Here is a 27,752-nt window from a genome sequence, read left to right as displayed (position 1 = left end):
CTGTTTACACATTGAGCTTTGTGTATTTTGTCGAGCTGTGCTGTTGACTGTTGTCATTTTGTTTCGTGTTGGGACGCGCAATGCACCTCAACTAGATCAGCTCCCCTAAAGCAGAAGCACTTTGTCAAATTTAAAATGTATTATGGCCCCATGTCAAAGATATAACAGGTACAAGTGTGACGCATCATGTTCAAAGGCGTTAATGGACAGCTGCCAGCGGATCAGTCAAAGTATTCACTGTCTAGAATTATCTCATATTTGCTGTATACAAACAGCAGGTAGTACGTGTAAGTGATCTTGCAGTAGATGACTAATTGACGTATTTCCTGGAAGAATATAACACAGATAAATGAAAATGAGTTATAACTGTATCAGCTGCAACATTAAAGTGATAGAGCCAATAGGCCAATAATGATCCCATAATGTCTTGTAGGGTACATTGGACTGAAATAGGCCATTCTGCATGATGAGTAGGCTACCAAACATGTAGGTAATTTAAGGGTTTTGCAATACTGATAGTATGGTGTAAAGTAACTAAGTAGATTTACTAAAGTACTGTATTTAAGTACAATGTTGAGGTTATTGTACTTTACTTTAGTATTTCAATGTTGTGTTACTTGGTACATCTAGTCCACTGCAATTCAGAGGGAAATTGTGTACTTTTACTAGACTGCATTTATTTAGTGTAGTAGTATTCAGACTTGGAATAATTATGTGAAATATAATCAACACTTGTCTCTGCGGTCCTGCCTGGGCCTCGTCATGCTGCTTCCCTGATGGATTCCACAGGATTGTAGTTGACATCCTCGTGGATTCATCTTCTTATTACAGACACATGCATTTCCTAACATTCGGTCTATATGCTGTAAAATGTATTATCTCTTCGATTTACACACGGCATCTATTGCACGTCTGTCCGTCCTGGGAGAGGGATCCCTCCTCTGTTGCTCTCCCTGAGGTTTCTCCCATGTTCCCCTTAAACTGTGGGTTTTCTCTGGAAGTTTTTCCTTGTACGATGTGAGGGTCTAAGGATAGAGGGTGTCGTTTTTTCTCATACTGATATTCTGAACAATCTGTGCTGTTGTATTTGCTGTAAAGTGTCTCTACTGTAGGCTATTTATATTTTATGTACAGCACTTTGGCTCGACCAAAAATCGTTTATAAATGTGCTATATAAATAAAACTTGATTTGATTTGATTTGAACACTTAAATAAGACTTTATTTACACCTGGAGTAAATTCACAATCTACCCTGCAGCATACAAAGTCATTTAAACTAGCTGCACCATTGCCAGCTTTGATAACACATTAATGCATCAGTAATTATAATCAAAACATGTAATATATATTATTCTGAAATTGACCAATCTGCATAATGAGTACTTACGTATTTTGATGTTAATACTTTTTTTTGTTATCTTACTTGAGTAACATTTTGACTGCAGGACTTTTACTTGTAACAGAGTATTCCTACTCTCCCACCTCTGACACTTTTAAATGAAGGACTTTAATGTGACAGAGTACTTCTACACTTCAGTAAAGAATTGTATTGGCCCTAGAGTAGTCTCTACTTCCACCTCTGTTGTCTCCAAACTTGAAAAGCACATTGCAACACACACAGACAAACACACACCCACTCACACACACACGCACACACACGAACTGGACCACCCCGCCCCGGTCCCGCCCAGCGGCCGGACCCCATGGAGAACACACACCGGATCATGTGACAGCAGCAGTTTCTGAACGACACAACCCGAGACGCGCACACAGAAAGAACGAGGGAGTTTCATAACTTCGGGGAGTTTTGTGGAGCCATCGATCAGTGGACTGACTCGTCTTGTTTTTCTGATGTCAGTGACAGCGGAGGGCTGATCGTCACTGCATCACTTTTTCACCGGAGTCTACTAATTGAGACATTTCCTCAGCAAGGCAGACTGTGAGATAGTTTCTTCTCTGATCCTGGATAAGACTTGTAATACTCAACCTGAGAAGTAAGTTTGACAGCCTGATCTTCCTCTAATGTTACTCATTTCCCGGCAAACTGATGTAATTTTACCATCGGATGTTCTGTTGTAAAGCATGTGCTGTGTGGTCTTATTAAAGGTTATGTGTTGTATTAAAGCTGACTTTACTATGGGAAAGAAGTCCATAAAGTTAGTTTTTTTTTTATTAGATCAAGCTGTTAATGTCTAGGTGATTAGCCTAATTAAAAAATATATAGTTGGTTTAATCATACATTCTCGATTTCGTTTTTTTTTGTTGCTCTTATTCATTGTGTAAAAATAAGAGAAAATGAGCGTTGTAGCAAAATGTGTGTTGGCCCGGCTGCTGATGATCTCAACAGTGGCTGATAACTCATGTAACTCGACAGTTGAGAGACTATGCTATTTATAGCCTATAGAGGCTTTTTTAGAACATAGTGTGGTTTAATTAATTAAAATAGAAATAGTGGTCAAATGTAGGCATGTGAGGGAGACTCATAGTGGTGTGTCTGTGTGAAGTTGGTTACTCAATACTCACAATGTGTGATTTTGATCTAGTTTCAAATGTTCTAGATTTAGAGATTTAGTATATAGATGTTAAAAACAATGTGAACAGTTTGAGCTCAGTTGGCATCTGCTTTTTCCATAAGGATCTTCCCTTTTCTGGTTAAGCAAATACCACCAAAGAATAATGAAGATTCCTTTCTGAGAGCCCAATGGACACCTTCAAATGTGTTATTTGTCATAAGATGTAAAGAAGCTCAATTAAAAATATAGGCTACAAAACACACAAGTGCAGCAACATGTGACTTTTGAGAAGCTGTACTACTCAGTGATTATTTAAAAATGTTGCTAGATTACTTATCTGAAATGTCCAAACTGTTGCTAATTTTCTGTCATTGTACTAACTAATTGATCTATTTATTGATTCAGTTGTAGTTCTGATTGACAGGCCATCAGTACAGTCTGAGTCTGATGCTCAAGCAGTGTTAGAGATAACTGTGTGTAGTGTCAGAGCAGACAGAGAGGAGCATGTGTGACAGGTGTGTGTGTGTGTGTGTGTGTGTGTGTGTGTGTGTGTGTGTGTGTGTGTGTGTGTGTGTGTGTGTGTGTGTGTGTGTGTGTGTGTGTGTGTGTGTGTGTGTGTGTGTGTGTGTGTGTGTGTGTGTGTGTGTGTGTGTGTGTGTGTGTGTGTGTGTGTGTGTGTGTGTGTGTGTGTGTGTGTGTGTGTGTGTGTGTGTGTGTGTGTTTAAACAGTCAGTCATACCTAAGGTTTTTTGTTTCACCTCTGGTTTCACTGCAACTATTTGTAATACACATCTCTCTCTCTCTCTCTCTCTCTCTCTCTGCCTCTCTGCCTCTGTGTTTCTCCTCTCTGTCTCTCCCTGTTTCCTGTGCTTTGTTTCAAGGCTGAGGCTTGCGTCACACATTCCACTTGGCATATGAAGCCCTTATCCTGTTTAGAGCCTGGAGTGAGAGAGAGAGGGAGAAAGAAGGGAGGAGAGAGGGATGTGGGGGGTGGACGGGTGGAATGAGGGCGACCTCTCTCTCTCTGCCTCTTTGTCTTACTTTACACTCTTCAATTGCTCTAGAAAAGTTTGAAGTGAAGAGCAGTTCTCTTTTTATTCATTTATAAGGTTTTTTATTTGTTCCTAATTAGAGTCATACTCCTCCCACACGTACACCTTTTCTTCCTGAGTCAACATACTGATGTTATCTGATAGAACACAATGTGCAAGAGTGTACACACACACACACACACACACACACACACACACACACACACACACACACACTGCTCAAAGGGCATGTCCTAGGGAACATTTGGGCTAAACATTAATCTCCTGGATGCTAGAGAGTTAGAGAATAAAGGACAGCATGGTCAACAGACAACCATACACGCAAAAAGCTGTAACTCCTTACACAACTTCACATGCGTTCCAGCACGTGCACGCACATTCACAGTAATGTCATAGCACAGACACAAACATGTGCAGTGTGTCTGTTACCGCTTTTAAACCACTGGATTGAGCCACTGTGACTGTGTGGCTGTTTCCCCCTCCTCGTGTTTGAGGTTCATTGAAGTTTTGTCATATTTTGGTCGAAACCCACTTAGTTTTCTTCCCCGTTTCTGTCTGCCTTGTTCTTTCCACTTCCATTTTGACATAGTTTGGTCAGAGTTACTGTTTTCTTTGCCCTTTCTCTCCTGCTATTCCCCCCCTCTCTCCTCTCATTCTTCGGGTAGGGAGGCGCAATGTGGGGGGGGGGGGTGTCAGACAGGAAACCGCAGGCCCCCTGCAGCAGCACCCCCCATTTGGCTTCACTATCCTCCTCCTCCTTCTCTTCTTTACACCCCCTGACCCATCTCGCAGTGTGGAAATAATAACAGTCAGACTAAACTCAGAGGGCTTCCGCTTCTCCCTCTCTTTCTCTCTGGCAGCACCTCTCGTTCTCTTTGTCCTCAGTTGTCTGGAAAGCCTCAAAACGTTGCTCTCTTTGACAAGTACGGCATAAGGTGTGTGTGTGTGTGTGTGTGTGTGTGTGTGTGTGTGTGTGTGTGTGTGTGTGTGTGTGTGTGTGTGTGTGTGTGTGTGTGTGTGTGTGTGTGTGTGTGTGTGTGTGTGTGTGTGTGTGTGTGTGTGTGTGTGTGTGTGTGTGTGTGTGTGTGTGTGTGTGTGTGTGTGTGTGTGTGTGTGTGTGTGTCTTCATCCGTGTTTGAGCCTTATGTCAACTCTGTGTCTTTAAATGTGTGCTTGCTTGTGTGTGGATGTGCGTGTGATGATGGATCCTGTTTCCTCTCCCCTGCTGACGGCCCCCTCTGGCTTCCCCCAAGGTCTGCAGGCCCGCAGCCCCACAGTCTGCTGGAGAGGAGCGCAGAAGGGCCTGTGTATGTGTGTTAACGTGTGTTTGTGTGTGCATGTTTGGGGAAGGTAAGAGGATGAGAGTCATGGGCTAGGCAGCTCACATGAGGAAATAGGAAGCCAAAAATAAGAGGATAAGGGGCTTTAGCAGGGGCCCTTAAAGTGAGAGTAGTCAAAGTCAGAGTATGTGAGGCATCGTCAGGGGAGTCAGGAGTAGGAAGTGAGGTAAGGGGGTAAAATTAGGAAGCAGGGAGGTACACTAGGGGGGTCAGGGCTTGAATGAAAAGTACATTTGAGTGAAGGCAACAGAAGGAGCGTGGAGCTATACAAAACTACAATGGAGGTGAGCTCAGAAAAGGGAAAAGTTAAACACTGGAATATTAGCTCGTCACCTAAATGAGTCATGCAATTGGGGATCATATGGAAATGTCATTACCTGAGGGGTTAAAATAAGTAACAAACTGCCAATCAAGCTACAGTATGTACATGAAGTTCTACACTGGAAGTGATTTTGTGTATTAACGCCTGGAAATAACCAAGGGGCTTATGCGAGGGAGACTCACAAGGACAAGGTGGTAAAAAAAGTCATGAAAAAGAGTGAGAAACTTAAGGGTGTGTGTGTGTGTGTGTGTGTGTGTGTGTGTGTGTGTGTGTGTGTGTGTGTGTGGTGTGTGTGTGTGTGTGTGTGTGTGTGTGTGTGTGTGTGTGTGTGTGTGTGTGTGTGTGTGTGTGTGTGTGTGTGTGTGTGTGTGTGTGTGTGTGTGTGTGTGTGTGTGTGTGTGTGTGTGTGTGTCCGTCCGTCCTGCGGCGTTTCTTGGACAAAGCTGTTGTCTGGAGGTTTCTGGTCTCTCTGGTGATCTCATCATCTCCAGCCTGTTGCCATTAGCGAGTGTGTGTGTGTGTGTGTGTGTGTGTGTGTGTGTGTGTGTGTGTGTGTGTGTGTGTGTGTGTGTGTGTGTGTGTGTGTGTGTGTGTGTGTGTGTGTGTGTGTGTGTGTGTGTGTGTGTGTGTGTGTGTGTGTGTGTGTGTGTGTGTGTGTGTGTGTGTGTGTGTGTGTGTGTGTGTGTGTGTGTGTGTGTGTGTGTGTGTGTGGCCACATTTGTGTCTGTGTGAGCACATGTGCATGTCTGTAATAATGTAGTCCTTTAGTGATTTAGTGTGTGTATTCTGTTGAGCTAGCAGAAGCTGTGTGTGTGTGTGTGTGTGTGTGTGTGTGTGTGTGTGTGTGTGTGTGTGTGTGTGTGTGTGTGTGTGTGTGTGTGTGTGTGTGTGTGTGTGTGTGTGTGTGTGTGTGTGTGTGTGTGTGTGTGTGTGTGTGTGTGTGTGTGTGTGTGTGTGTGTGTGTGTGTGTGTGTGTGTGTGTGTGTGTGTGTGTGTGGTTGAGTCAGTAGCCAGGGACTCCAAGCCACAATATTTTCCCCTTCAGTCATGTTGTTTTATATCATTCTTTGAGAGGGAGAAAAGAACAGAGTGGGGTACTGTGTTGTCCAGATACATACAGTAGTAAAGTGATGGATGAGGAACAAGTGAAGAAGATCTGAAGGGTGAGTCCAAGGGTGGAGAAAGGGAGCGAGAGAGGGTTGTAGGAAGTGTTTGCTGAGTGGGTTGGGGTTGAGTACACAGAAGCTCTACTGACCTAGAAGGACAATATTTGCAGACCACACTTGACATGCACAAATACACACCCACATGTAAAAAGCGCACAGGGAGAAATACTCAACAACTCAAGGTTATTTACCAAAAAGGTGCAGAACACGCTGGCTCCTTCCTGTAACAGTTTGTGTGTGTCCTGTGATTTAACATCATAGGGGAGCTACAATACAGGGCCTGGAGCAACATCTGTCTTATTTCTTTCTGCCAGAAAGACACATCTGTCAGATCCATTTCTACAGAACTCAATCTGTCAGAGGATCATTGCAACTAACGGTTATTTCTATTATCAAACAATCTGGAGATTATTTTCTTCATTAATATAACAGTTTTCTGTAAAGTCTTCAGATATACTGTTTTGTCCATCATACAAAACAATAAAAAAGCAGCAAATCATCCGAGTTGAGAACCTTTAACAAGGTGTCTTGCTTGAAAAATGACAAACATATTATCCTAATAGTTGCTGCTGGTTACATTTTCTGTCAAACCACTGATCGATTAATCGTCAAAATGATAACTGGATCACTGATTCATACACAGATCAACAAGCTCCAGCTGCAGATATGTCTCTGGGGGCCTGATGGTTTATGGAAGTGTACTGAGGGACATGCTGCGTCGCCAAATTACATTAATTTCCTGTGATTGTCTAAACTTTCTGTGTCTCGTTGTTTTTATTCCGTTATGACATATCCCTGATGGAAAGTTTGCCCTGTATTATTTTCTCTGTTGACATTCCTGTATGGCCAACCATCTCACTTACACCTCCATGCAGATTAAAACTTAACAACGTGTTATATCTGCTGCTGCCGCTACCATGAGAGCCAAATCTCTGTCACTGTCACAAAACTTGTTCAGAATAATGACAAGCAGATTTAGTGTCTTTGATTGTATTCATATGTTCATGTGAGTAGGCCTGTGAGAGGGAATACTGCATGACAGGTGAACTCTGAGAGGAATGGTATGCTCCTGGTGTGGCCCTTCCAGTGTCGCTGCAGGGGTTTGCTAAAGAACTACATGATCTGAGCTGAGATACTTATTGTATTTCTTTGAGTACAAGAACTTATATGTGCATGTGTGCCTATTACATGTAAATGTCAATCTCCCTCCTGAGCCAAGCCCTGCAGCAACATGGTCCTTTTCATTTATTGTATTTAAGAGTTGTGGCCCATGAGTTTGTTAGGATTGAGTCAAGGGAAAATGTCTAAAGTAAAGCAAATTCTTAATGAATTTCAATTCATTAAATGTAACTTTTAGGCCATCCAAAAGTTACAAATGCCAAAAACGAATATGGCTAGAGAGCCAAACTCAAGGCTTACAAAACGAATTCCACAAACCAATGGGTGACGTTACTGTCAATTATTTCAAAATGATATCTGTGACTGTGGGATCCTACCAAAATGTCCTATTATTCGACTATTTTCTGACATTTTGTATAAAAAAACATTGCGACAGATAAATAAATAATAATGATTAGTACCTATACATGTTGACTGGAAAATAATAAAGTCTGGGACTGTTTTCTGGTGCTTTCCATTAATGACATTGAGAGTCCATGTTCTTCGAAATATATGAGTCAAACTGTGTCTCTTACAGTACTCTTTTTAGTACGGGTTGCTGGGGAAATATTTAGATATGAACATATAATAAGTGTGGGGACTTCCTTTAGGGCCATGTTTCAAACTCAAACCAAAAACAGTCTTTAAACAAGTCAAATGTCTTGGTCTGAACTAAAACAACTTGTTACCTGTACGCCACTTACTCGTTTTTACTCTTCCTGTTTTCTGATCTATCGGTTTGTGCTTCATGCCACCTCAGTGTGTGATTCTCCACCGCACAAGAACAGATTGACCTCTCTGTGAACTACAATACAATACAAACCCAGATTAGAACACACACACACACACACACAGGCCCCACCTGACTGCCGTCTCTTTGTTTCGATGGAGCCGGGCAAAGGGCGAGGCTTCAGTCGTCATGTTCATGCCCTTCCTGAAACAGCAAGCAAGTATCCTGCTCTACTATTGGGCCGTTTCTCAATGTCGAGTAAAGCTGCTGCAGAGCCACTATTTCAAGCATACTACGTCATTGAGTGGTGCCGAAGGACTGTTTAAATGCCCAGCATTCGGCGCCACTCGATGACGTAGTACACTTGAAATAGTGGCTCTGCAGCAGCTTTACTCGACATTGAGAAAAGGCCTTGGTCTGCTCCCCATCTTGAGTGTGTGTGTGTGTGTGTCCAGCTCTGCGTGTGCTTGCATGTCTGTGTGTGCTAAGTTGTAATGGCCTGTGTTTCTGTCCATTTGTTAATAATTAAAGGCTAACTTGTCTCTAGACTGTGGACTTTAATCAGGTCACACGCACACATACTCCCTCAGGGTAAATTCTTTGACAGTTCATGTTGCCTCAATGCACTGCTGAACACACACATGCAATCACACTCACGCTCGTAAACACACTCATTTAGGAACAAACCAAAGTCATCGCAGCTGCACCCGACCATTCAAAGCCGAGGTAACTGAAGCCACCTTTGAAACCTCACACGCTTTTGATCAAATCACTTGACAGGCCTTTAAAGGTTGTGTGTGTGTGTGTGTGTGTGTGTGTGTGTGTGTGTGTGTGTGTGTGTGTGTGTGTGTGTGTGTGTGTGTGTGTGTGTGTGTGTGTGTGTGTGTGTGTGTGTGTGTGTGTGTGTGTGTGTGTGTGTGTGTGTGTGTGTGTGTGTGTGTGTGTGTGTGTGTGTGTGTGTGTGTGTGTGTGTGTGTGTGGTCTTTTTAATGTCTAGTCTTTTACACAGCCTCATCACACCTGTGTCTCGTAGTTACGTGGTCTGTCGTAAAGTTGTCTGTAATTGTTTGACTGTCAGACGAACGACTGAGCAAGAAGAGCTTCTGATTTACATGCTGAAAGTAGAGAGGAGGAGAACATGCGTAAAATTGGTCTGAAAAAAAGAGGTTTGGCTATTGACTGATGTGATTTACTGGAAGTGAGGCCGACAGCGCTCACACACACATTTCAGACACCTACACTTAACTACAGACCCTTGTCTAGCCTTTCCCTGTACTTTAGGTGATTTACTTTTCATCACTTCTCAAAGGCTCTTTTACGTTTAATGCCACTTGTCACTATACTTCCATAAGGAAATCTTGTACTTTTTACCTCACTTCATTTATTTGATAGCTATATTACCTTTTCATATTATTATATGCCATTTATCAAATCTAATAAGATTATACAAAACAATAATAAATATTGGCTGTTATTTCAAAGGTTTTAACTCCAAAAAGTTAAAAAGGTTTGAGGGGGCCCGGCTTGAAATCACAATACTATCGGCCATAAGGGCCGATGTTTCTGAAAAATAAGTTTTTACTTATTTACTTTTATACTTAATGTGATAATACTCCGTACTTTATCTTTTTTTTGTGTTTGTAATGCTGTATTTCTAAAATAAATATATATTTGTTCTTTGGCTTAAGTAAGGTGTCTGAGTACTGCTTCCACTGTTGGCTTATGTTTGTCTTCGATGCTAAACCATACAGGACATCAAAGTAAACCAATATGATCAATAAGAGCATAAATGAGTTCTTATGTAATGAAATGTGTGTACTGATGGCTGTATGTGTGTTTTATCTTGTAGGAGCCTGGCCTGTGCAGCCATGCTGATGTATGATTACCCTCTGAAGGCAGACATGGAGACGGTAAGTCATATGTGTGTGTTTTTGTGAATGTTGCTTCGGGTGCGTGTGTGTTTTTGTGTGCTCACATCATGCCCAAGCATGTTTTGGATGCTATACAGAAACTCTGACCTACACACACTCTCCTGTTACGTGTCTAGACATACTGGTTCTCACATTCCAGCTCTTCCTGGACAAACAGGCTGCTGTTCAGTAGACATTTGCATACAATGGCTACAAATATTGCCAGGCAGCAGGCTAATAGACACACACACCCACACACACACCCACTGAGGCAGAACAGTTATCCGCTCCCCAACAGAGCTGGGTTTAAAGTTTTTGGCTGGCTGTAGTTATTTGTGTGGCAGAAACATATTTTCCCTGTTATTCAATGCAGAGCGGACGTTTTTAACTGCTCTTTTGTCTGCTTCCTCCTGCTTCCTCTCTCTCACAGTCATTCTACTCTTCGTTAGTGAAAAACCCGGAGCAATACGGAGTGATCTTCTCCCACCCGACCCACCTCTACCACGCTTCACACATGCACACCTTCACCCAGTCCCACGCCCCCAGCAACCCCACACACACCCAGCTGGAGCCCGTGGATCTGTCCGTCAGCAAGCGTTCCTCCTCCACCTCCTCCCCTCCCTGCTCCTCCGCCTCCTCCCCGGCCTCCTCACGCAGCTCCCCGGCCTCCTCACGCAGCTCCCCGCCCTCCCCCTACAGCTCGGGGAGCCGCGCCTCCCCCCGCTGCTCCACGCCGCACTCGCAGATGCGCTCCTCACCCTCCCACGTTCTCCAGCAGCACACTCCCTCCCTTTCTTACCCCACCATGGTGGGTCCTCTGATCAGCTCAGGATCCGGAGTCATCCAGGGGTCAGGGGTCATGGTGTCCCCGGTCATGGTGTCCCCGGTCATGGTGCCTCTGTCCGTCCTCTACCCCTCATCTCTCCACCTGCATCAGTCTATTATGGTGAGCCAACCTGTCGCCAATGACGATGTCCATCATCGAAGCAGGGAGCACAAGCCAGGTGAACCCTCGTTTATTTTATTTTATTTAAGATGTCAATTCAGTTGATTTGAGCTTGAGTAACATTACATACTATACATGTTGCCAAAATGTTCTCACAAATGCAAATAGGTTTAGTTTCAGTTTCATTAAAAAAAAATCGAGTAAAAGTAAAATCGACACGACAGAATGGAGATATGTGAAATGTGACATCATGAAAACGCGGCCTGAAGCTTCAGAATAGGGCCCAGATAGTTTCTCAACTTTAGGTATTCAAACCCGTCATTATCTAAAAAAGTGCACATATTTTACAGTAACATTAGCAACCTAGAAAACATGTAACACTAACTAACGTCCTATAACCCTTACTAATATATAATCCTGCTTCAGTCCGAAGGTTGATGCAATGTATAAGATCAAATAAAAGTGACAAAAATGAAACAAACACAAGTCATCTGAGCATCCTACAGTTATAGCATCAGTCAGCAGGTCCTCGCTTAATTTTCTCAACAAACAAAAGTATATGTTTTGTTTCCTTAATTTCATTCCAAAAAACAAATTCTCGTTAAATGAACAAATATTTTACAAAAAATGTGCTTTTCATTTCCTCTGTTTTTAGAAAATCTATTTCAGCAGATTCCTGTTTCTTAGGAAATCCATGTTTTGTTGTTCTGTTTTCTGTGGTCAGATGGAGTTCACTGAGATTCACAGTGAAACATATCTGAATCACTGTTTTGTTTACAACAGTGGCTCAAATGAAATCTTAATTTGATCTAGCCTATGAAATATGGAGATTATGTTAATAAATCACGACCATACTGACCAATACTTTATATCCACAGTTCAAAATGGCAACATCCATGACCTGCACAGGCCAATCAAAAAGGAGCCTCGCTCTGAGCTTTCTCATGAATTTCACAGCAGCCATGAGATGAAATCATCAGTTATCAGGATACCACACGAATACGGGTGAGTGACTCTCGCACACATTTGGAAAGAAGCACCAAAAGTGTCATAAGATTCTACGTCTGCTTGAGCGCTTCCCCTTTATCTGTATATGGAAGTCGTGGTCAGAGGCTCCGACCTATCCATCTCTGTTCCTGTTGTGATCTTTTTAAAATGCAGGTGCAGTAAACTGTGACTGGATATTGTTTGAATTACAAAAAAGTAGGATTGAAATCAGGAAATATATCTATAAACAAAAAATATCACAAAGCAGTCACTATATATAATATTTAGCACACAGAAACTAGCTGCGATTAAAAAATTACAAGGATTTGTTGTCTTATCTTCCTTTTTTATTTATTCTATGGTAAAAATTCACGAGTTAAAGATAAGATTTGAAGAATAATTCGGACAACCACAGTGCTGAGAGATACCGATTTAACCTACCATTAATGGGTTTTTTTTAAAGCAACTTTATCTATTATGCAAGAAATTCCCCAGAATCTTTTATTCACTTTTCTCTTGTCCTTCAGACAAACCTCTTAATACAACTGCTTGCCCTTCCCATTCTAGTCAGCCACACATATCAGCCACCTTGATCTTGTCATCCTCCGCCTCTTCTCCCATCTCTCCTTTCTCTTTCTCTTCCCCTCCCTTCTTCCTTTGCTCAGAACGTCCTGTATTTTTTTATGAACATTGTTCGGCTTCTCTCACTGCTTTCTACCCTCCTCATCTCTTCCTGTTTCTCATCTCCTTCCTGTCTCCTCCTCCTCTTCCTCCTAACCTCCCATTGTCATCTGTTTTGGTTTCCAGAGTCTTCTACAAAATAACTGCTTCTCCTCAAATAAATAATTGCATGTCAGTTACACAGGTAATAGTCAGGGAATGATGCCAGTTAGTTCTTGCTTCTTGAGTGTGTGTTTGTGTGTCTGTATGTGTGTGTCTGTGTGTGTGAGTGTATTTTTCTTAACTATAGTTGTCAAGGCGGTGGCCATCACAGGCCATTGTTGCCGTCGAAATCCTGTGAAGTAATTAGACCCTTAAGGAAGAAACAGGGTGTGTCTTTACCTGTCATCAGATCGTAAAACCTCTCATACCTCTCAAAAACCATGAGCAATGTAAATGTAGAAGTGTGTGCAGTAGATAGGTCAACTTTGCCCAGTGTGTGTGTGTGTGTGTGTGTGTGTGTGTGTGTGTGTGTGTGTGTGTGTGTGTGTGTGTGTGTGTGTGTGTGTGTGTGTGTGTGTGTGTGTGTGTGTGTGTGTGTGTGTGTGTGTGTGTGTGTGTGTGTGTGTGTGTGTGTGTGTGTGTGTGTGTGTGTGTGTGTGTGTGTCATGTTTTTTTTTATACAGAACTGATCTGTGAGGGATTCATATTGCAACACCCGACACCTGCTCTCAACTGCCACTTACACACACACACGCACACACACCCCCCCCCACACACACACACACACACACACACACACACACACACACACACACACACACACACACACACACACACACACATACACTCCTACAACGTTTATGTTATTGCGGGAAACAGATTTAAAATATGTTGTTTTTTGGTTATTATTTTGAATTCTATTCTGTACTGTAACATCGAACATTTTCACAGAAAATATCTCAAACACACACAAACGTACACATACACAAGGTGCAGAGTATTAGACTCGTAATATTCTTGGGCTAGCTTAAGTTGGGTATTAGATGGAAAAAATAGATAGTTGAGTTGCAAAGTAGCATCTACTATTTCACAGTATAGGGAAGTCCAGAGCTTAATTTATTGCTGTAAGTCAGCAGACGTTGTATCAAATTCCAATGAATGAAAGCATGACAAAGGAAAGGAAAGGCGTGGTGGTATACTGGATAAGGCAGGAGGTGTTTTTTTTAACTTCCTCATTGGTAGAATTTGTTATTGCATTGTTAAATCGCTGCAACCAAATTACCCTGACACGATTTTAACATGATAAAGGGGAACACTGTTAAATGACAGCGGCTCCCTCTACTGGTTAAATCATGTGAAGCAAACACCTCTAACAAACTCTCTCTGTGTATCTTTCAGGTGTAACAACCCATCAGTAATAGTTCATTCGGGGGCAAAGCATCCTCTCCCTGCCGAGTCTCCTGACACACTGAAAAAGAGGCGAATCCACTGCTGTGACTTCAACGGCTGCAACAAAGTGTACACCAAGAGCTCCCACCTCAAAGCACACCGCAGGACACACACCGGTAAGAGTCACACACAAACGGTACATTAAAACACTTATCTGTAAGACCAATTTTACTGGGGGGGTCCATGCTGTGGCCAATTATTGAGAGGGGCACTTTTAATGTGGGACAAAAAATACATTTTTAGTTCAGTATACAATTATAGAGCAACCCTATAGAAACATGATTGGTATTTGTTTTAGTTACAGAATTTGTGTAAATAACCATTTGAAAAACAAAACTTCAGCTCAAGTTACAGCACAATCTTCACTGCAACACTATCACAATAACATAGAATCCTTTTTCCGGGGGGCGGGGGCACAGGGGGGTCCAAACTCAGTGTTACAGGGGCACTGGCCCCTGTTGGCCCCCTCCCCAGAACCGCCCATGTTTAAAAGCCCTTTTGCTGACCTTCTTTTCTCCCTTTGTGCAGGTGAGAAACCCTACAAGTGCATGTGGGAAGGCTGCACGTGGAAGTTCGCCCGTTCAGACGAGCTGACGAGACACTTCCGCAAACACACAGGAGTCAAACCGTTCCAGTGCCCCGACTGTGAACGCAGCTTCTCCCGGTCGGACCACCTGGCTTTGCACAAGAAACGCCACCTCCTGGTGTGAAAAACTCAGAATCCCGGCAGCTTTAAAAAAACAACAACGTTGGACTGTACCACTGTGACTTATGGGGGGATTTTTAAAGAGTTTGCCTTACATGTTGGACTCCAGGGAGTGGGGAAATGTTCCTTCAGGGTGCGAATTAGGACCCTTTCAACTCAGTAGCCTGAGAATTAGCTGGGGGTCCACCTATTAATCATGTAACCGTCACACCATCCTGCTTGCAGATTTATCAGCAGCTTATTTAGACATGTTGAGAGAAACCAGATCTCTGATCAGGTGTGGAAGGCCCAGACACTCTTTAAAATAGAGGCAGCAGCCTCTCAGCTGGCCTGAGAGCAGCGCCCTCCTGTGGCTGCTAAACATAACCGCATCTACACTCGCTCTGTTTAAGCCAGAAACAGCATGCTACTTTATACATCAGCTCACATTTCTCTGCATATATTAAAGTAAAGATTGTACACACACGCGTTGTTTGCTAGCTAGGCCAATATAATGTGAAACTTTCCAGAATGTATCATATCACACACATTGTGTATTGTGTCATACTTCAGCTTTTCATCAAAGCTGCTACCTGTGACATAATGCTAATGCTAACTCCTCCTTCATGGACCGCCACATTAAAGCACCACACACCTCATCTGCCTCATCAAATAAACAAACAGGTAGCTATTGCTCGCTTTCCCTTGTACATACACGTTTAAATGCACACACAGAAAGAAAACATGCACTTAATAAAAGCAGCCTGGGACTGGTGTGCTTTTGGAATTTGGGTTTGACAATAAGGGGGGGACTGGGTTGTTCATTGTTGGAGTTTCAAAGTGTTTTTATGTTTTCATTCAGAAATGTGAAAGTTGCTGCACAGGGGCATTATTGTGTTTGTGAGGAAAAGACACCACTCGGTTGGTTTAAGGGTAGAAGCAATGAAATGTCTTACATCACGTTTATGTATCAATATGAACTATGTTTGGTTTTTGACGTGACACAATGGTAGCCTTTTTCTTTTTATTATATGGCACGTTTATATGGGAAAAATACAAAGTGCAAAGCAGATACATTTGCTCTTTAAATGTGTGTTTTCAGCCTTTCTCACAGGATATCTCCTTTTAAAGATTATGGCATTTAACAATATGTTTTCGTAACATGTCATAAGATATATTCTTCTACTACCCAATATTTGTTTTACCATCCACACAATTTAAGAGCACACATTTCTGTTTTTATAGCTTCTTGAGAAGAAAATTGTTTTGTTCATAGCATCTTAGTACATGTTTCCAATGTGCACTTTATATATATGTATATAAATCATTCCCAAAGCCAAACATTTTCTTATCACATCAGTTTTTCTATTCATTTATCTGCTGGTCAGTTTGATCAGAAACATCAGGTGTCTTTGTATTCATTTTCTTACCATTTAATACCATAAGAGGGTGTGATCCTTTAATTCACACACAGACAAACACATGCACGCACACACATATACTGAATGGAGTGGCTCAACAGATCTGCTTTTTGCCCCTGGATATGTTTTGCAATTTTTGCTTGTACATGTTTTGTATTTCTGAAAACACAAGTTGTAATATATATATATATATTTTATAATTGATAATTAGACTGAAAGGGCAATTAAAGGTTTTTATTAAGCATGATTTTGATACTCATAATAATGGATATTATACATTTCTATAATGTTCTATCTAATATAAACCCTATCTCTTTTTAATCTAAATGTTGGCAATTCAAAGGGAACATGTTAAAACTGTGAACGTACAGGTCTATCTGCAATTTTGCATTTATTTTAAGACAGAATATTCATACCACTTAATAAACTTATTGATAATATTTGCAGAATGGAGTGCTGTGTCTTACATTGAGTTTGTGGGTGTTTTTGCTGGAACTGATGATGGAGTTGGCAAGGCAAGGCAAGGCAAGGCAAGTTTATTTATATACCACCTTTCAACACAAGGCAATTCAAAGTGATTTACAAAAAACGAAAGACATTAAGAAAATGGCATTTATAATCAGTCATTAAAAAGAAATATATAAAAAATACATGGATAAAAGTTACAGTGCAGTTTAAGATGTGAATAGTTCAATTAAAAGCAGCGGCAAAAAGAAAAGTCTTCAGCCTGGATTTAAAAGTAGTCAGAGTTGCAGCGGACCTGCAGGTTTCTGGGAGTTTGTTCCAGATATTTGGAGCATAATAACTGAACGCTGCTTTTCCATGTTTAGTTCTGACTCTGGGGACAGAAAGCTGACCAGTCCCTGAAGACCAGAGAGATCTGGATGGTTCATAATTTAACAGGAGGTCAGAAATGTATTTTGGGCCTAAACCATTCAGTGCTTTATAAACCAGCAGCAGTATTTTGAAATCTATTATTTGACACACAGGAAGCCAGTGTAAAGACTTCAGAACTGGAGTGATGTGATCCACTTTCTTAGTGTTGGTAAGGACTCGAGCAGCAGCGTTCTGAATCAGCTGCAGCTTTCTAATAGATTTTTTAGTGAGACCTATAAAGACATCATTACAAGGCAAGGCAAGGCAAGTTTATTTATATAGCACCTTTCTACAGAAGGCAATTCAAGGTGCCTTACAAAAATGAAAGACATTCAGACAAAGGCATTTAAAAACAGTCATTAAAAAGAAAAGATAATAAAATAAACATTAAAAGGAAAAATACATGAATAAAAAGTACATAAATAAAAAGTTACAGTGCAGTTTAAGATATGAATAGTTCACACAGTAGTCCAGTCTACTGAAGATAAAAGCATGGACAAGTTTTTCCAAATCCTGCTGTGACATTAGTCTTTTAATCCTAGAAATATTCTTTAGGTGATAGTGGGCTGATTTAGTAACTGTTTTAATGTGACTGTTGAAACTCAGGTCAGAGTCCATGACTACACCTAGATTTCTGGCTTTATCTGTTGTTTTGAACATTGCAGACTGAAGCTCAGCGCTAACTTTTATACGTTCTGCCTTGGCTCCAAAAACCATTACCTCAGTTTTGTCTTTGTTTAATTGGAGAAAGTTCTGACCCATCCAGTCATTGATTTGTTCAATGCACAATGAATGCATTGTGGTAGTTGATCGACTGAAGATTGTTTTTGTATCACAGGTGACTTATTAAGCACAAATGAAAAGTTTGAAATGCTCCCTAATATAGCTTCTCGTTGAAGTTGAATATTTCCTCGTTTTCATAGCTCATATGTTATTACAAGAGCTAATAAACTTAATTATTTTATACACACAAAAACATACACACACAGGCAGCATCATCACCTGAAGAATATTATTAAAATAATAACAAATTATTAATATTGGTAATTGTAGGTATCATCAATAATTAAATCATTATAGAGGTTACTAGTTGATGATGATTATTCAAAAAATACAGTTAGTGGGTTTTTTTGGTGGCCGTGAACTTGCTTGTCATAAACATAGGTCATAAATGCAATTATTTAGTTTATTTTCATCAGTATCTCACCAATATGAGCTGTTAACTTTGTTATTTGCATTATACTTTGGATATCTGTGTATATATATATATACATATATATATATATATATTCATTGTTTATCTGAAGAAAAAGGGTGGGCTCGTCCGGGATTTGAACCCGGGACCTCTCGCACCCTAAGCGAGAATCATACCCCTAGACCAACGAGCCGCAATGAGCTCAGAGCGGAATATAGGGTACTTAAAAATAATCAGTCCTTGAACTTGTGTCCATTTTCTATTGTGTTCTTCTTCATTATGACACAAAATAATAATGGTTAAGCTTTTAGGCCGGTGGGAATTGCCAGCGCAGTGACAAATCCACTATTATGTGAAAACAACCAAGTCACATGCATCGAGATGATTCACCCCTCATTTCTGTCTTCGTTTAAAACCACCTCACCGTGTGCCTTCCCCTTTATGTATACAGCAAGTTGAAAATCAACTGCCATCAGGCGGATACTTTTGTTGTCGGAGCAAATGTGAAATTATCAACAGATTTCATTGTGAGACTTTTACATGTGTTGTATGTAAAATGTTGTATGTCCCTCAGCAAACGCACCGGACAACGGTTACAAAGTAGTTGTTTCAGTGGAGCAGTGTCTTTAATAATGCACTGCTTAAGCACTTGCTTTCTTCTTAGTGGAATAAAACAGTAGTAGACAACAGTTGTTTCCAATGACTGTCTGTGTTCCTGAGGCAGTGAACTATCTTGTGTGACCATAGTCTTCGGAGCAGTGGTCACGTACCGGCCTGCCGACGTGGCGGGGCGGAAGAGGAGCCGCAGCCTGCTGGCACCACGCAACCGGGTGAGCTGCACTGTCACTTTCACAAAAACAAAACTGTCTTTGAGCTTTATAACTTTTCTACTTTCTCTAACTGCAGTAGCCGACTGACACTAATGGGCAACACAACGGGCGTTTAAGTTTTGATACATTGTTTAACTTGTTAAAAAGGTAGAACTTGTAAATAAGATCATTAACATGCGAATAATAGTCTTATTGTCATACTTTCCATCTGAACAGTGGTCTTTGTTAAATGTCTGCTTGACATTGCTCTGTATGTCAACGTTGTTTACTAATGTGTTTAATAAGTGTTAAGAGAAGCAGAAGATGCTTCGACATATTGATGGCAATATTGAATGACTGTTTTTGTAATTCTCAGTTTATAGTTATGGGCTACAATTATAACTCTAAAAATGATTTCGAAAGTTTATGGATAAATTATTTTTACTCCAGAGTAATGGAAATATGTTGTCATTTTATACTTAAAGTGCCGTATTCTGAAAACTGTTGTCTGTTTTAATGGATTGCTGTATATTGATAATGTCAACTGGTTTGTTTACTATTTTGTCCATTACATGTAGTTTGTGAACGATGACAGTGTTAAATGACATTTAACTCAAGACAAACTTCGCAGTGTTTAAAAACCATGATGACAGGGATGACAGTTATCATGTGGATAGTTAGTTGCAGTGATTTCAACCTTGGTGATGTTGTTAAAATTGTTTGTTTAATTGGTAATTAACAACAAACAAGATTATTCGTTGCATCAACAATTGAAATTGTGTTGTGAAAATGCAGGCAATGTCTTTATAAAATAACGTTAGGTTGTCTGTAGTCATAAGTCCCTACAGCCAGTATATACCGATATTAGACTAACCTTGTCAGCTTTAATTAATGCTATATATTTTTTAAATGCAGGTATGTGTTGTATTATGTAAGATGTGTAACATAGGAAACATAGATTTATAAAGGAGTACATATCTGCATTTTCTTAACTAAAACCACTAAAATCAATCTCTTCTCTTCCAGATCACCATGTCTCAGGCTGATACTGACCCCTTTGCTGACATCAGCTCTCCCCCTACTGAGCCCCTTCACCCCGACCCTGGATCCTGTCAGGATGTCCCAGCAGCCTTTGCATCGCCTCCAGCCTCTCTACAGCCTCCTCTGATTCCTGAGAGTTTTAATCTCCCGCGGTCCACCACTGAGGAGACGACCACAGAGGACATGACCACCGAGGCTAACCCTTCAGAGGGTCCGACCGAACAACCAGGGCCTGCTGCTGAGGGTCAGGTGATCATATGTGACCAACCAGAACCCGCCGCTGAGGGTCAGGTGATCTTGTGTGACCAACCAGTGAGCCTGGAGCCAGACGCAGAGGCTGTAAAGGAGGATGTGGAGGTTTGTTGCAATCATTTCATTGGTTTCTTGTCATAAAGTGCAAAATATAACATTTTCTATACTCTGTTTTTAAGGCCAAACCTGTTTTTATTGCCAGAGTGACATAGTACAAACAGGGATATTAACTAGACAAAGGTAAAAACAAACCTTTGAAACAGACTTGCATATATGCAAGTGTGTCATTAGTTGTATATAAATAAATTGACCAGAGAAATGTCAAGGTACAGTGACGAGGACATTTTCATTTGTTACTTGATTTTGTCATGCACCTTTTTTTTTTTTAAGTATACCTTAAACTAGAATTGTGCCCTTGTGTTGGGCAGGACATATTAGAATTTCAAGCGAAAAGCTGATGACAATGTGCAAAAAATAGTAAAATAAATATATACTGTATATCTCAAAGTTTTCCAGCTATTTATCTGTATGTGTTTATATCTGTAGAGCTCACTGCAGGAGACAGAAAAAGGTTGGGGAGTTTGGAGTTCATGGGGAAAATCTCTTATTAACAGTGCCACCTCTTCAGTGGGTACGTCCTCTGCTCCTATTTCCTCATTCTTCTTCTTTCTTGTCCTTACAACTTTACAAACTCTTTTGATTTCCTGAGTCTTTACCTCATGTGTCTGTGTGCAGGTCAGAGCCTGACCTCGGTTAAAACCAAGGCAGGAGAAGCTCTGCGCCTCCACAAGACCTCAGTAGGAGAGGAGGCGCGAGAAGAGGAGGAAGCAGTGGAGGAACAGAAGACAGATGGAGGAGAAGGTGGAGATCCTGAGCTGTCCGTCTCTGCTGAGTCTCCTGTTAGTGCTGCAGCTCCTGGCAGGGGCGTCTTCTCTAGCATCACACACGCTATGCAGAACACAGTGAGTGAACACACACACACACATTCACACACAATCATGTAAACAATTACCTGCCAGTGATTTCTGATTCAAATCTGCTAAATTAAAAAATACGTTAGTTAATGCAAGTCAGAGTTTTGACTCACAAAGATATCTGCCATCCTTTTTCGGATTTCTTCTGCCCTAACTATGAATGGGTTCATAGGTAAGCTGAACACAAAAGAAAAGATGGACACAAAAGAAGATTTCAGAAAACAAATAGTCCACAAAAAAGTATTTAGTGTATAATCTTAATATATAATTTAAACTTTTTCTATTATAATCTATCGTATTACAAAAAGTATTTTTCGCTTCACTATCTCAGTATCTGATCATTTCAGTTCAAGTAAACCTGTGGACTTTGTATCACTTTCATTATGCTTAAATATTTGTATTTCTATCTTTTTCAATTTCCTGTTTCTCTCTGTGTATCTCTTGTCTCTTTAGGGTAAGTCAGTGATCAGTGGAGGTTTGGATGCTTTGGAGTTCATTGGAAAGAAGACCATGACTGTTCTTGCTGAGAGTGACCCGGGTTTCAAAAAGACTAAGACCCTGATGCAGAAGACGGTGTCACTGAGTCAGGCATGTAGACATACTCTCAGAGCTCACATACAGACACTCAATATGTTTCCTTTTAAGAGATAAATAATGGAGTAAAACATGGATTTTGGTTTGGTGATATTCAGTTTGAATCCACATTTTGTCTGCTGTTATATGAAGGTCTCCCTGTGATTTTTTTAGATGTTAAAGGAAGCCAAAGAGAAAGAACGGGCCCGCCTGGGCAACCAGCCAATCAGTGTGCCCACAGCTCACTATGGTATTCTGTTTGATGACTACCAGGGCTTGTCACATCTCGAGGCCCTGGAGATCCTGTCCAATGAGAGCGAGGCCAAGGTAAGGCACCAGTGTGAGGAGTGCTTTTAAGATACAGTCTTTTTATCAACTCATACACTCCATATCTGCTCCTAGGTCCAAGCCTTCCTCTCCTCCCTGGTGGAAGAGGAGCAGGACGAGGTAAAGAAGGAGCTGATCGTCATTAAGAATATCTTCATCAAGCGAGAGGAAGGTGAGGAAGAGGAAAAACAGGAAGAAGAAAAAGAAGAAGAAGGAGGACAGATGAAGGATGACGGTGCTCTAAGTTCCCAATTACACTGTTCAACCCCCCTATGTGAGTGACCCAAACCAGCCGCAGGGACCTGGAGGTAGAGGCGGACCCTGAGCACTGACCCTGGATCTGCTGGCCATAATTTAATTTCACCTTTTAAATCTGTCAGAGGGACATGGGTCAGGAACAGAATTGATATGACACATACTTAAAGTAACTAAAACATGTCAGCGTCAGATTGTGACATAACGTTGTGTCTGTCAGTGTCAACATACACAAACTAGTTTTCCTATTTGCAAAATCCTGGACAAATATTTCAACATTATGGCAACTGGAGGTATTTTGTTCTTCATCTACTACTGTTTCTCTCTTTAAGTAATATGTTCTGCAAAAGTTGGATTTACTGTCAAGGGGATGCCACTTGTCACATGACATTTAAATGTAAAGTCACTGTGCGAGAGGGGCCCTCAGGCGATGTCACAGCAGAGCTCAAAGCAGACCGTGTCCCTCAGGGTCTAACAGGGAGCCTGATCCAGTGTTGGTGTTCAGGGGCCACTGATACGTTTCTAACACATCGCCAATTCAAAACAAAACCCACATCAGATGAAGACATTGAATCTGCATGTGTGTGCCTTACACATTTAGAGCTGATTGTACTTATATATAAGAGTTGTAATTTATTTAGTACAAAACCATGAATCATAAGTGCACCAAATGTTGATTGAGCTGTTTAGCTGAAGGCAGACAAAATGTTTATCGTTATGCTCTTAGCATGGGGGGAAACACTGCATGTGGCTTTGAATCTGCTCTCATTCTACAGTTCATGCATCTATTAGTTTAACATATGCAGTGTGAAGTACACTGATGTGATGTGTGTGTTTGTGTGTGATTTTGTATTTATGCCAGCGGCGGACGGAGAGGAGTTTTTGAGCGTCCTCACTGAGCTGCTGTTTGAACTTCATGTAGCTGCAACGCCAGACAAACTCAACAAGGTGAGAAATGCTTGAGCTGACACACACACACTTTGGATGAATGAATATCCATTCATTCTTTCATTCATTCCTTAACATTTTAACCTTTAATTATTCACATTCTCATATGTACATTTAAAGACTCGCTGTCATCGTTCCCCTTTTGCATACTGGCCTTGAAGTTGATGCATCTCAAATTCATCCTCGTTTTTTAAGATTATTTTAAATGTGATTGTTATCAATATTTACACATATAACGACCAACAACCCAATTCACATAATTAACACATAATCTTAAACATGGCAACCACAAAAAACATTTCAAAACTAAATGATTTAAATATGAACCTAATTGTATTGATATTATCTTAATTGTTACTTGTTCTACATCAAGCAGAAATTAACTCTTTATGTTCAGTTCATCTTTTTCAAACAACCTTTATCCTAAACAAATAAACACAGTTAAGGGCTCAATGATTCTGGCCTCAATATTCACTGGTGGTTTCTGAAGTTTTTGTCCTATGCTCTATCCTAATAGGTTAGATTTCCCATTAAACCTCTTTTAATGTTATGTACTCACAGTATATTTTTTAAAGCTCTATTCTGTCAATTAAAGAAGCATTCTGGGAAATGTAACAAACGTAGTATCAAAACACTTAAAGTCTATCAGAGAAAATCATTTTCAATAAACCCCCTTAATTAACTTACTTTCAACTTTAATTAAAATCTAAACTGCACTCTGAATAAATCTCTTCAGAGAGAATTGCCTAATTTCCCTTCCAATTGTACTAGATATTTGGACACACGTACATACTACATACATAATATTAACACCCACTCTCTCCTGCTGCAGTCTTAGACCTAGAAATGATCACCTTTTGAAGTCCTTCTGCATATTCAAATTCACATATATAGAACCCACATTAGCATATCATCGTGTATACGCATCTCATTAGCATATATCAGGACTGAGATCTCTCTAATTATACATCTGCAGGCTCGAATGAGGGCCCAGGATTGGGTGAGCGAGGTGGAACAGCCTGTCTCTACGGAGACGGTTGACAGGGAAACGCCACAGGACCAGCCAGCAGGAGAGGCCTTACCTGGAGAAAACGAAGAGGAGGAGGAGAAGAAAGACGGAGAAGAGCATGTGGAGAAGAAGAGCGAGGTGGAGGGAGGAGAGGAGGAAAAGAAGGAGAAAGAGAATTACCCCAGATGTGTAGAGGTGAGGTGAACTCAACAGTGTGACTCTAAACAGCAACATTACAGACTTTATACTCTATTCTTTTATTGTCACCTTTCTTTTTCACCTGCTGTCATGGACAGATTTGATTTGATTCAGTTATTCTTTATGTGTTTGTGTGCTTTTCTCCTCCTGCTCCCCCTGCAGGCTGTCTACCTGTCATCAGTCAGCAGTCTTGCAGAAGTGACGGCTCGCAGTATCGAGCAGCTCCACAAGGTGGCAGAGCTCATCCTCCACGGCCAGGACCTGGAGAAACCAGCCAGAGACCAGGCACACATCCTCACCAGGTGAGTGTGTGTGTGTGTGTGTGTGTGTGTGTGTGTGTGTGTGTGTGTGTGTGTGTGTGTGTGTGTGTGTGTGTGTGTGTGTGTGTGTGTGTGTGTGTGTGTGTGTGTGTGTGTGTGTGTGTGTGTGTGTGTGTGTGTGTGTGTGTGTGTGTGTGTGTGTGTGTGTGTGTGTGTGTGTGTGTGTGTGTGTGTGTGTGTGTGTGTGTGTGGTGTGTGTGTGTGTGTGTGTGTGTGTGTGTGTGTGTGTGTGTGTGTGTGTGTGTGTGTGTGTGTGTGTGTGTGTGTGTGTGTGTGTGTGTGTGCAATTTGCTAAAATCTTCATTTGTATTCCAGGTTGACATGTGCCATGTGTAAGGAGGTGGAGTGTTTGGCCAAGAAGTTCTCTGATACGCTGCTTCTTGTTGGGGTAGGTGAAAGGCATAGTTAGTAGGTTTGTTTTTCTCCAAAATGTCATAGGCAGAAGTAGATAAACAAACCACAAATACAGCATAAATGTTTTTTTTCTTTTAAAAAGATCTTTAGAAAGGGCCACAACCTACACATTGTTTAATCTTTGTAGTTCTTTATGATTCATGATTGTTATGAAAATGTACAACCAGTAAACTAAGTGTCATCCTCCTTCTGCTTCCTGTCTCTCTGTCGCAGGGCCAAAGGAAAGCAGAGGAGTTGAATCCGCTAGTAAACGATGTGCTTTTAGAGGTGAGATGCAGTCCTTTGTCCTTAGATGATCTTGAATATAATTGACAATGAATTAAATGAATGCTGTGGTAAGCACAGCGTGAAGATGACTGCTGTAAATGTGTGGTAATTGATCATGTTTAATGTGTTAATGGGGAATGAGGTGAGCTAACCTTCAAAGGATAAAGATCTGTTTAAATAAATTCACAAGGTGTTCAATATATTAATGGTGCTCAAAGTAAATTGTGTTTTATAATTTCAACCTCAAATACCTATCCTTACTATTTCTAAAAATAAAAAAATGCTTAAACTATACCCTAAACCACTTGTTCATCAATGATCACAAATCATTGAATTTCTGATGATGATGATGTAGTTAATGATGTTTATGGTGTTCATGGATTTCCTGTCTGCAGGGCTCCAACAGTACCAACTACATTGAGAATGCATTGCAGCTGCTGCTTCCCGTTCTGCAGATCTCCCACATCCAGAGCCAGCAATGTCGCTCCAATTCAGAACCATCAGCGCAGACACAGCACTAACAGAAACACACACACTCGCCAAATGCTCACCTGCTCGCCTTAATGTATCTATTGTTGTACAGAAAGTATAGAGAATAGATTATTTCAGATTAAGAGCTTTAATCCACATCCCATGCCATCGCTAAAGGCCAAAGATGGTTTACACATACGTAATATCATTTTGAAGATAACAGTTTAACAAAATAGACACTTGTAAAAATTACCCATGTTTGACGTTATTTTGACTCAGCATATATTTTTCTTTGAGGACACTAACTGACTTGTTCAGAGTTTATTCAAGCAAAGCTACTACTCAATCTGAAAAAACATGTTTGTGTCGTCTCCAAAAACTGAACCAAAAAAAAACGGACTGTATGAAGGGACTCTACGTTAATTTAAGCTTTCTTTGCACTCCTTATGGTTCTTTGTGATTTCAATATAAAGACCATTGACTTACACTAGTGACATGTCTGTTTGGCTGAAATGTTCTTTGAATCTGGTTGGAGGCAAAATGCCAGTATTAGTGATTATACACAACACATTTAGCTTGTTTCTTTATTTGTTTTTTCCATGTTAAATGATGAAGTACCACTCTTATTCAGTTTGATTTGACACAGATCTGTGCTTCATACTTTCAATGAGAAAATATTAAGTTCTCCTGCGTTATTTTATATGCCTTATTGTTATACTAAAGATGTAATGTAAATTAATTAATCTCTGATTATGTTTTGTTATGCTGCTATATTTAGTAATAGTTATATAGTACAAATTGTTTGAGTTTCGATTTATTGGGGATTTTTGTTTATTACAGTAGCTTTCTTGCCTCTTGAGAGTTAGCCGAGAGGTTCGAAACCACTATCCTCATCCGACTCTTGGAAAGAAAGAAACAAATGTCACTCAAATGTTTACCCTTATCTTAATAACTAAATTACACAACATGACTACTGCTTGCTCCAAATCTGAACATCTTGAAGAAGACATTAGCCAAAACATTTGAATTAATATTGTCCTCCTTGTCCACACTTCTGGCTCCCAGGAGGTAAACATCTCAAACAGTTTCAAAATGATTATTTTTCCCCTTTTACTTCAAATGTAAAGTTTTAGCAGCCATTCCAAGGTGCTCACGGCGCATCTGTTCTTTAATATCCAGTGTTAAATTGGCTCTTAGCTTCAAGCCATTTCTCATTTTCTGCTACTTCCCTTTTTAGAGATGCATTGCAGGCACGAAAGACACTAAGCAAAGAAATGACTGTCGTAATGTTTTAACTCTTTCAGCTTCATCCAGATGAGATTAGGCTGCGCAACAGCCATGCTTCTGCCTTAGAATACAAAATGATTTGTAATGTGAAATGAAAAGTCATTTATTTAAGTTTGGAGAGTTTACTAACATATTGTGATTCCCTTCTAATAATAATGCCATTAGACTGTCAACAATAAATGTTTAACTTCATA

General features: G+C 40.6%; 2 protein-coding genes and 1 non-coding gene across 4 annotated transcripts; 2 read left to right on the top strand and 1 right to left on the bottom strand.

Moving 5' to 3' along the window:
* The first annotated feature begins 1,698 nt into the window (after positions 1-1,698).
* klf3 (Kruppel like factor 3 (basic)) lies at positions 1,699-16,782 on the top strand. The gene is made up of 6 exons (XM_034080832.2): positions 1,699-1,994; positions 10,131-10,191; positions 10,622-11,195; positions 12,016-12,142; positions 14,186-14,352; positions 14,765-16,782. Exons 2-6 carry the CDS (start codon positions 10,150-10,152, stop codon positions 14,944-14,946), a joined length of 1,092 nt encoding a protein of 363 aa, XP_033936723.1. The 5' UTR covers positions 1,699-1,994; positions 10,131-10,149; the 3' UTR covers positions 14,947-16,782.
* Positions 16,783-18,534: 1,752 nt separating this feature from the next.
* Positions 18,535-18,606, bottom strand: trnap-agg (transfer RNA proline (anticodon AGG)). Its single transcript has one exon. It is a non-coding gene; the product is annotated as a tRNA-Pro (tRNA).
* A 542-nt stretch (positions 18,607-19,148) lies between these two features.
* Positions 19,149-27,750, top strand: fam114a1 (family with sequence similarity 114 member A1). Of its 2 annotated transcripts, none has more exons than XM_034080796.1 (13): positions 19,149-19,243; positions 20,249-20,620; positions 21,062-21,146; positions 21,251-21,477; positions 21,943-22,077; positions 22,237-22,389; positions 22,465-22,663; positions 23,507-23,592; positions 24,569-24,796; positions 24,962-25,101; positions 25,435-25,507; positions 25,747-25,800; positions 26,196-27,750. In XM_034080796.1, exons 2-13 carry the CDS (start codon positions 20,255-20,257, stop codon positions 26,319-26,321), a joined length of 1,872 nt encoding a protein of 623 aa, XP_033936687.1. In that variant the 5' UTR covers positions 19,149-19,243; positions 20,249-20,254; the 3' UTR covers positions 26,322-27,750. The 2 variants fall into 2 exon arrangements, with proteins under 2 accessions (XP_033936687.1, XP_071058992.1); XM_071202891.1 differs by lacking the exon at positions 19,149-19,243 and adding an exon at positions 19,258-19,390.
* The last annotated feature ends 2 nt before the right edge of the window (positions 27,751-27,752 follow it).

This window comes from Pseudochaenichthys georgianus, chromosome 1 (genome assembly GCF_902827115.2).
Source record: "Pseudochaenichthys georgianus chromosome 1, fPseGeo1.2, whole genome shotgun sequence".
NCBI lineage: Eukaryota > Metazoa > Chordata > Actinopteri > Perciformes > Channichthyidae > Pseudochaenichthys > Pseudochaenichthys georgianus.
This window is presented reverse-complemented; position numbering and strand designations above follow the sequence as displayed.